This window comes from Orcinus orca, chromosome 4 (assembly GCF_937001465.1).
Source record: "Orcinus orca chromosome 4, mOrcOrc1.1, whole genome shotgun sequence".
Lineage (NCBI taxonomy): Eukaryota > Metazoa > Chordata > Mammalia > Artiodactyla > Delphinidae > Orcinus > Orcinus orca.
Genome location: NC_064562.1, coordinates 125,431,654 through 125,442,705, shown reverse-complemented (window position 1 = coordinate 125,442,705; position 11,052 = coordinate 125,431,654). Strand labels below are relative to the sequence as shown.

The 11,052-nt window shown below is 35.4% G+C and overlaps 1 protein-coding gene across 1 annotated transcript in view; it reads right to left on the bottom strand.

The window, feature by feature from the left end:
* Positions 1 to 606: 606 nt before the first annotated feature.
* Positions 607 to 11,052, bottom strand: part of ENPEP (glutamyl aminopeptidase) — a 104,709-nt gene continuing 94,263 nt past the window's right edge. The window contains exons 18-20 of the mRNA XM_004269570.3: positions 10,752 to 10,892; positions 2,413 to 2,491; positions 607 to 1,383 (exon numbers count right to left, since the gene is read on the bottom strand). Of these exons, the coding sequence (XP_004269618.1) occupies positions 1,237 to 1,383; positions 2,413 to 2,491; positions 10,752 to 10,892 (367 nt within the window). The 3' untranslated portion in view covers positions 607 to 1,236. The remainder of the gene's footprint in view (positions 1,384 to 2,412; positions 2,492 to 10,751; positions 10,893 to 11,052) is intronic.

Genomic DNA, 11,052 nt, shown 5'->3' with positions numbered 1-11,052 from the left:
AAATTTAGATTTCCAGATATAGCAGATTGGAACATAGTAATTTACCATCTTTTCTGCCTATTGGACTTGTATTGTGGATCTGCTAGGCATCGAGTGCCATATTAAACATGTTCTTGCCACCAGCTTCTACAAAATTGATGTCTTTAATCAAGTCATGAATATAAATTTGATCAATGCTATTCTGTATGGATTAGGATCTAAGGATTTATGCATAAAAGTTATATATAAGAAGATATATCCTCACATATGCAGAGTCATGTTGGAGACATCCATGGGTTTCCTCATTTTCACACTTAGATTGCTAGGTTAGGTCAAAGCTAAATTCTAATTCCATATAGTTTTATGGAATAATCAGCCTTCTCTCTTTCCTAATCAGTTTCCAATTATTTAGCCCTTTTCCCCTAAAATCCATGGAGTAGAGTTAAGCACTATCTTCCCTTCAATTTCATAGCTTATTTGAAGGAGCTTTGTAGGGAATGGAGCAAGATGACAGAGTACCAAGCATGAAAAAGACTGGGTTCTTGAATCTTATTTGCCTCCAGCTAAATTATTGGGGGATGCTGCAGTCATTATTATTCAAGAGTAAAGTGACACTGGAAAACAATGTATTTTTTCAAGGTAATCGTTCAAATTTATTTTAAAAGGAGAGGAGAGTTCTTTTTTGATATTATGGGAACAAAGGCAACAGTCAGGCATTTCTTTGGCTAACTCATGCAATCCTAGAGTAAAATATAAGCCCAGGTTACTTTGATAGGATTTAAAGGAGTAAAAACATATGTGAATACAATGATACTAGATCTGTGTAATTCTGAATAATAAAATAAAGATTAAGATGATACTATTGGTCCCTCAAGTACTGGTATTTAAACTTTAAAAATCAATCAAGAGAGAAGATTAAGTGGTTTTTCTTTGGTACAAAAAATGTAAAGCTAAGACCAAATTGTTCTATTTTCACAGATTTAAGATACAAAGAATGATATTTAAAGACATTAAAATGGCTCTTAAATGCTCTTCAGTTTGTAAAGAATCTCCTATGAAGTACACTTAGAAGAAATCCCTGAGTACCTTAACTACTCTATTAGTATCTTCATAAACAAAGAGGAACAATTTAAAGTACTTAGCAAAAGCAGTATCTATGTATAAGACTCCCTCCAGAGTGCTTGTAAATTAGGCCACCAAATATTTAACGGGAGAAACAATACAGTCACAAAATTAAAATATGATAATTTGAACACATTAACCATTCAAATAAAAAAACCAGTCTCTTATGGTGTCTCTGTTTTGTTTTAGCCATTCGATATTGTTTTTCACTGTTTCCAGCACTTGCTCCCTAGGTTTTTGTCCTGCTCCAGCTTCTGGATATCTTTTGAAAAAGCTCTCCATCTATAAAAGAGAAGGAAATAAGAAAGTAATTTTAAGCCCAATTATTCTTCAAGGATTTTCTTTACACTCTGGATTTATTTCCTTCTTCCCTGGACATTCAGTATCACTGAATAACACTGAGATACATTTTCTGGTGCATCATTTAGATTGAGCCCATCTCTCAGATTAGCAATCATTACCCATGGCTTTTGGACACCTAGCAGCATGTCACACCAAAAAGGCCCTGATGTATTGGGGAAGGAGAGCAGCACACTGGTGGCTGGCATGCTCTTTCTGCTGCTTCGGGTTTCTCAATTTTCTGCACATTCCCCAAGGTGTTCCCTGGAAAATCTGGTCTGTGAAATGATGGCTTTGCTTAGCCTTTCATTCCAGGAATCTGGAGTATTTTAATACGCGTTCAGTTCATTTATTGAGGGCTCATCAAAAAATCTCTGTTAAACTTGGTTCATTTTCCCTCTTCCCTCCAAAATCCTCCCCCAAACTCCACCATAGTAGTATTTGTTATTTATAAAAATAAGGATTATTCTGTTTCTTAATACAGAGGAATGTAACATTCCAGTATCTAATACAGGTACTGAAAATTCATACAATCTCTATTTGTGCAACATTAATGAACATTCCCTACCCCCCTGGGAATTGAGATATTTGAAATCTGAAAGATTTGGGCTTAGTTTTGAAATTCCAAAACTATGAATTCAGAAAGGAATCAAATCTTGACCAGCTTATCCCAGGATTACATTTACCTGGAAAGGGGAGACATACTGTTCATGCTTTGGTAAACCAAATGGTCTCATGGAGCCTTCTAATCCTCCCAAGGCCTCACGTTTCTCAACTTTTAAACTTTATTTATTTCTTGGTTGTTTGAATTTTTTTCAGTTTAGAAAAAACTAGGTGTACATTTAATTATATATAAGAATTATTTCTTTTTTCTTGTCTTCTGGGATCTGAATAGAGAAAATATCACTTCTCCTAGAAAAAAAATTAATTCTGTTCCTTCCTTGACAAGTATAGAGGAATTTATCTTCATACCTGCCAGAGTTGTAGTTCAGTGTTGAATGGCTCTGCTATAGTGACAATCCGGCCAAGGTTTCTGTCATTGAGTGTATATCTGAAGAGAAATTTAGGGGAGGAAAAGGGTATGTAAGTGCCCAGAACTTTAAATATTTTCTCTAAATGCAGACATATCCTTTTTATTTTGGGAGTTTTTTAAAAAGTAATTTTCAAAGTACAGAAAGTACAAAACAGAGTAAGTAAACATATTTAATTTAAAATCCAATTCAGGAGAAATTCTCAGCAAATTCTACACTTCTTTTTGTAGACATATCCACACCACTTACTCAGAGATGGTAGACTGCTTATTACATTCCCCAAATCTGTTCTCCTTTTTTCCTGCACACATGAGAACCACAGTCAGATGACATTTCTCAGCCTTCCTCATAGCTAGGTGCAGACAGGTGATCCAGTTCTCATCAGTGGAATATGAACAAAAGTGATATATTCGGGGCTTCCTTGGTGGCGCAGTGGTTAAGAATCCGCCTGCCAATGCAGGGGGCACGGGTTCCAGCCCTGGTCCGGGAAGATCCCACATGCTGCGGAGCAACTAAGCCCGTGTGCCACAACTACTGAGCCTGTGCTCTGGAGACCACGAGCCGCAACTACTGAAGCCTGTGTGCCTAGAGCCCATGCTGCGCAACAAGAGAAGCCACCGCAATGAGAAGCCCGCGCACCGCAACAAAGAGTAGCCCCTGCTCGCCACAACTGGAGAGAGCCCACGCACAACAACGAAGACCCAATGCAGCCAAAATAATAAATAAATGATTAATTTTTTAAAAAAAGAAGTGATATGTTCAACTTCCACCTCCTTGCTTAAGTAAAGGGAAATTGCTTGCCTTGGACTTTTTTTTTTTTTCCCCTCCCCTTTTTCCAAACTTCAACCACACAGATAGAATAAGGTCAGACTACCCTAACAACTTGGAATGCTCATTTCAGGAGACCAACCTGACTGAGAAATAATTATTTATGTCCTTTAAGCTGCTGCATTTCTGTGTTTCTGTTACAGCAGAATAGCTCTATCACCTTTATCCTAACTAACACTTCCTGTCTTCCTGCAGGTACAGGAATTTGAATATAGGCTATTTATTCTGCTTTCAAAAAGCTTTATTAGCTGCTTGCATATTTGGGGTTATGATCTATATCAGTCTGCTAAGCAAAGACACTTGAAGCTGGGTGCAAAGATAGCACTTTCGAGATAATATTCTATTCCTATCTCTTTTGCATTTTCTCTCTTAAAGAACAAGAATCAGAAATTTCTTTATAGACCAAAATACAAATCATTGTAATACAGGTAAAAATTTCATCCCAATTAATCACAGTGTAAGAAAAATAATCACAAGAATTATGTATAAACCTTGAACTGTTGGAATGTTGGGGAAAGATAAAGGAAAATATATCAATATATAAAGAGGTAAACAAACAGGAGAAATTTTACATTTAAAATTTATCACATAACAGAAGCAGAAATCGTGAAATAAAAAGTAATAAAGTTTGTCACATACACATTACAAAATTTTATACTAAAGAAAAACTGCCATAAAATTAAAAATTTATTATTTTGTTTTAAAAAGGGCAAATATTTTCACTATAAAAAGAACCCTTACAGATTGGTAATAGGGAGAAATATGCCAACATGAAATTAGTGAAGGAATGAATCAGCAGTTTTCAAAAGAAACCTAAAGAGAAAATGTATTAATGGAAACAGATGAAATGTTCTAGTAATTATCCACAATGTCAGTATACCAGGTCCAGTGTTCACTCTTATCACAGACACCATTGAATTTAAATCCATTATGTCTTTCATCTTTCTTCTCTTAGAAATCTAAGGCAAGCAGTTTCCCTTTACTTAATGTCATCAGCCATTATTCAAAATGTAAGAATCTCAGTCATCTATGCTCAACACTGTCCTTATAATGTGTGTACCTCCTTGCCTCTGACTTAGCTGTCTAGAGCTGCCCAACCTCTCAAACCCGCCACCTGACCCTCTGGAACTGCCCCTTTACGGGGAATACTACTTATTTGGAGAATGTTTATTTTCCCACATCCTCCATAGCACCAGGTCAGAAAGGGAATTGGTGTGGTCATGCTCCCCATTGTGGATTCCCAACCATTATTCCTCCACTCTCTCTTTAAGAACCTCTGTTCCTTCAAGTTATTCCCCTTCATCTCATTTATGATACACTTTGGCACCTGACTCCTATCATCCTTTCTACTTCAGGCCATGATTTCAAGGTCCACATGGATGAAGATATAACAGCTTAGCGCCTTAGTTTCTTGACCTCATTTCCAATGGTATTTTCTCCACTCTACTCCAGCCACCAATTCCCATCATCATACCTTGTGATTATCCATAGGTACTCTGACTCTAAAATTATTAATTTATGCATGCTCCATGACATAATTTACCATTCACTTTCCACTATGACCATTCTTTGACGTTATCTGGATTTCTGACCCATTGACCATCCCTACCTCTACTTTCTTCTGGATCATCAGCTCTTCCTTTGCTTTCACTTGTTTCCTTATATAGTTTAGATTCCATGGTCTACCATTTTCAGTAACATTTTTGCCTAAGCCCTAAGCGCCCTTATATTTCAGTAATTTGAGTCTGGCAAAACTCCAGCTTTGGGTGAAATTAACTGCTCATTTCCTTTGTTTGTACCACGTAGACACATTCTGTCAAGGGAGGTCACCCAACATTCCCCATATTCTATATATACTATATATATATACTATATACTATAAATTCATGGCTGTCAATCTTAAATGGGCCCTTCACATTGACAGTCCTGCATTATCCTGGTCAACTCATTCTCTTCCTCTTTGAATTGCCTTTTGCAAATGTTTTCACTCTCTTAAAACCTCCAAACACTCTCCTTCTTCCCTTCCTCCTCAGATGATCTTGTGTTCTAATTCACGGAGAAAATACATAGTAACCTCTACATCTTTTAGCTTACAAACATATAAATATACCTGTTTTCGTTCTATCATCTGTGCTTTGGTTCCTATTTCTCCCTCACTTTCTCAAAAACATTAATTTTTAAAAAATCTTTTTCCTGTCTTACATATTAAATCTCTCACTCTTCACTGGATCTGTCTCATCAGCTTTTAAGTATATTAAACATATTAAAATATCTTCCATATAAAAAAAGGGAAGATCCTGTCCCTTGATCTAGCATCGCTCTCTTAATATCTTCTCTCACCTCCCCATTCATAGTCAAACTTTTCAAGAGGCTTCTCTACATTTCTTGCCTCCATTGTGTTACTACTGACTGTTATTTGCTTCCATTTGAGTTTTGCCCCCACCACTCCACTGAAAGACTCTTTCTGAGTTACCAATAAGTTTAGTGAGCATTTTTATTCTTTGATTTATTCAAACCTTAAGCAGCATTTGGCAAGGGACTCTAACTTCCTTGAAACAATCTCCGCTTTAACATCTCAAAGGAGACTCAAAAGGCATATATATAGATAGATAGATAGATATATCTGAACTCATGGTTCTTCTGCAAACTTTTTCTGGAAATTAGGCATTTTATTCTTGTCACCTCTCTTGCCTCCCATTTCTAATCTACCAAATTCTAAATGTTCTTATCTTTTCATCTTCACCATTACATCCATAGTACAGTGTCTCACTGTCTTTTGCTGGGACTACTCCAATAGCTCTAATTGCTTTCCTCAAATTCGCTCTGGTCTGTGCTTTACTTTACCACCAGAGCTTTCTTTTCAGAGTAAAATTCATCATTTTACTTTCTTACTTAAAACCCTGTAGTGACCTTATCATTGCTCTTAGAACAAAAGCCCAAATCTTAATGTGACCCTGAAAAACTTAGCCCTTATCTTTCCTCTTTTCTGATAGTAGGCATTCAATGAGGAAAGCTTTGCCTCCTGTTCATATAATTCACTCCTGTCCTTCCTTCAGAATTCAGCTCAATCATCACTCCCTTAGGAAAGCCCTTAACCTTCAATTTCTCTTGACTTGGTCAGTTTCCCCATTACACTCTTTCGGTGTGCCCTGAACCTCTTCTATTTGTAGTTATTACAGTTTTAACTGTACTACATGTATTTGTGTGATTCTTTACTTAATATTGATCTTCATTATTAGACTCTAAGCTCCATGAGAACAGAGAACCAGATCTGTTTCTCCTTGTATACTGTTGTACTTTGAGTACCAAGCACTGTGCCTAGCACATAGTAGGTGCTCCACAATATTTACAGGATGAAAGAATTATAATTTAAAATGAGATATTAGTTTTCACGTACTCAATTAGCAAGAATATTTTAAAATGACAGCACTGAGTATTGTCAAGGGTTGGAAAAATAGTCAAAGTTAATAGTAAATTTTGTTGTGGGTGACAGTTTTGCAGCACTCATCAGAAACTCTAAAAATGAACACATCCTTTAACACAGCAATATTACTTCTACTATTATTATTTTTTTTTGCGGTACGCGGGCCTCTCACTGCTGTGGCCTCACCCCTTGCAGAGCACAGGCTCTGGACGCTCAGGCTCAGCGGCCATGGCTCACGGGCCCAGCCGCTCCGCGGCATGTGGGATCCTCCCGGGCCGGGGCACGAACCCGTGTCCCCCGCACCGGCAGGCGGACTCTCAACCACTGCGCCACCAGGGAAGCCCTACTATTATTTTTATCCTAAGGAAATTCTCAAGGATGTTCAAAGAGAGCAGAGGTTCAGTTTCAAAGATGTTCATGAGTACATCATTTATACAGTGGAAAGTTTGGAACAATTTTATTATCCAACAGATGGGGACTGGCTAAGTAAACTAAGATGTATCTGCACATTGAAATATGACTGAGAATTTAAAATAACATCGAAGAAGCATACTTAAAGACATGAAAAGATATCCACAATATAGGATAATGTAAGAAAAAGCAGGTTATAAAACCGTATGTCTGGGCTTCCCTGGTGGCGCAGTGGTTGAGAGTCCGCCTGCCGATGCAGGGGACGCGGGTTCATGCCCCAGTCCGGGATGATCCCACATGCCGCGGAGCGGCTAGGCCCGTGAGCCGTGGACGCTGAGCCTGCGCGTCCGGAGCCTGTGCTCCGCAATGCGAGAGGCCACAACAGTGAGAGGTCCGCGTACCACAAACAAAACAAAACAAAACAAAATAAAAACCATATGTCTAATATAATTCCATTTCTGTAAATAAATGAACAGCCATAGAAAAATGACTCAAGGAAAAACAGTGTGACAACAGAGGTTATTTTTAGGTGGTGGGTTTATGGGTGATTTTTGTATCCTTATTTTTGCTTATCTGCATTTTGTGCAAAACAATACACACCTATTTTATAATAAGAAAATTGAGATTTTAAAAAAGGAAATCACACTAAGTTCCTGTAATGATATTTTACAGATTCAAAGAAAGTCTGTTATTACAGGTAAGAAAACAGTTTTTCCAGTGACTTTCTATAATTTCTATAATATTCCTCTTCTGTTTTGTTCATTGTGAAAAAAAATTGAAGAATATATTTAGAAACTAGCAATGAATAGATTGAATAAAAACTGCAACTACCTGTATAAATATCAGAAATATAAAAACAAAATACGTTCATTCCAAGAAACCATCATATGAAGTGTACCATTTAAGGGGAAATATGCTGTATATTTATCATATTTGATTACTTTTAAAACTAAAATAAGGATTTAATTATATCTTAAATATTTTGAAAAATAATTATGTAAAAATAATCTTCTTGGATTTAATATTTATGTAAGTACTGTTATGTTATCCAGAAGAAATGGTTTTGATGCACTTAAAACTTTTAGTTAAGTGCTTATTAAATTATCTTGTTTATGAGATACTGTTTAAATGACTTCAGTCATGTCCCATTGACTTAATTTTTCATTCATAGTCATAAATTTAAATCAAACTTTATCACACCACACTATATTGGCTTATTGAGTTCGTTCAACTTTATAGTTTCATGTAAGAGTTTAATGGAATAAACAAAAGCAAATAATAATTTCTGAAGTATCTTTGGAACTTTGTGGTTAAGTCTCAAAGTGGAAAGGACATTAGTGGTGTGGCCATCAGCTGTCATAAAAATCACGTAACAAAAGCTTTATAAAAAAGCAGCTTATTTATTTTAAGATGACAATAACTTGTTCAGAAACAAAGGCAATAAAACCACACATTCTGAAGTCTGGAAAACATTTAAGAGTTTGAAAATATTTGGCTAATGCTTGGATCATTTCTGTTTAATTTGTCTTATCCAATTTTAATGGGGAAATTATATATTTTTCAAACTAACCATAATTAATATTGGGCTTTTTTGTATCTGACATGTGGTTATTATATAATTTTATGTTTTAGGCTGTTTGAAATGATATGAGAATTAGATCATTAGACTATGAAGAAATATTAAAAGCCTTGGGAGAGGGTTTTGGAACTAGCACTGCAAATACTTCATCATTTTGTTTTTCCTGAAAATTTCAACATTAGGTCTAATAGATTTATTTTAAGGCCAACTGTTTATGACTTTATGGCAATGTAACACCTGTTCTTTTTCCTACTTCTTAATTCTTAAGAGGTATAACAATGAGCTAATTTTTAAAAATGAAATATGCATTATTTGAAATAACTCACATGACAGCAATTCAAATAAGCCTTGAGAAATATTCTGTTTAATAAACAATAAGGAAGTGCCCACTTTATTATGTAAAATAGAATATTATTTACTTATATTTTCACGATAATTTAATAGTAAGCATTTTTCTTCATCTACATAGGTTTCTTACAGCATGTACCAAAAAAAAAGTTGCGTAGTCTTTTCGATTAAAACAAAATACACAGTACGTGTCATTAGCCATATATCTTTCAAAATGGAAAGTACTACCTTGCATAATATGAACTATTACCTCCAGATAACATGTTTTCAATAGGTAGATTTATTAATTCTAAACCAAATTAGTTTATTGAAACAATTATAAACAGATGAACAGAGCATCATATACACACCACACACACACATACACAAGCGTGCCAATCAATCTTCATAGAAATGGATGAGCAGTTACATTCAATAGTTGCAAGAATACAAAAGGCAAAAATTTATCACAAGTAAGCAAAAGTAATGTAGGGTATCTTTGCTGAGAGCTAGAGATATAATTTGGATCTCAGAAGGATAAGAAATGTGAATGAACATAATGGCACACTGGTTAATTGTAGGGTAGAAAAGAGTATAGAAATAAAAAGTTATCTTTGCAGTTAATATTTCTGATAAGGTGGTCATTATGCACTAGGCAGTGCTGAAGGGAAGACAGGAGAGATTAGGAGGAGATGACACAGGCCATTTCTTGGTATGGGGATTATAGATGGTATAGTTCTTTGGTCAGTGTTTACATATTTGTTTTGGGACATATAATCTATATTTTATACTCTGTCAAAGAAGTATCTTTTTAATGGAAATAAGCATTAAATTTAGAGGATCAAGACCAAGAGTAGCAACATTTCTTCCATATGAGGCGGAAGAAATAAGAAATTTAGGAAAGCATCTCTTTAGCTCATTTGCTCATCTCTTGTCCTTGCTCCTTATTTTAAAACTGCTATTGCCCGGGAAATATAGTTTGCTTTTAAGAAGGGAGGAATTGGGAGATTGGGATTGACATATATACACTATTGATGCTATGTATAAAATAGACAACTAATGAGAACATACTGTATAGCACAGGGAAGTGTACTTAATGCATTGTGGTGACCTAAATGGGAAGGAAATCCCAAAAAAGAGGGGATATATGTATATGTATAGCTGATTCACTTTGCTGTACAGTAGAAACTAATACAACATTTTAAAACAACTATACTCCAATAAAAAATAATTTTAAAAAAAAAGAAATTTTCAAAATACCTAAAGTTTAATTATCTGGTTAAGGGTGGCAGAAGTTATCCATGTGAACTCAGTAAGATGTAGGGCTCTAATGGGAACCCAGGTCCAGGAATTATCATTTCGTTTTCATTAAAAATTAATTGAGAACTAAATATGTGCCTGGCATTATGCTAGGTGCTAGCACAATAGGCAGAATTAACTTGTTCTAACCAAACTAAAAATAATGCTTAGTCATCTTTGCAGATTTCAAAATTCTGTTGATCAGTTGGAAACACTACTTTCCAGAAAATGAATTATGCTTAAAATTAACTAGTACATTGCTTCCCTGGAAGGAAAATACCATGATCCTTACCTCTGATAATATGCCATTTCAGATATTGTATAGATGTCAGAGAAAGCACAGAAAAGAGAAAAAGAAAGAACTTGTAGATGGTATCAGACAGAACAATAAACCATTATCTGATCATCCCACCTGTTGACTAGATATTCCCAGTTGAGCTGTATCCAATTCCAGGCCATAGTCTTCCCATAGCTATTATATGAGATGTATCGAATGACTGTAAACACATCCTGAGTTTTAATAAGATTTGAGTCCTTGAGCAAATCCAGATATCTAAGAGAAGCCAAACAGAAACACAATTCAAAATGAACTTTTAGTGTTCACCCTTAGCTAAATTCCAATAGAACATCGCTTTCATTCCAGTAATTCAATTCTTGAGTCACCAATTGACACAGTCAATTAAGTAAGACAAATGATAAAACACAATTTAATA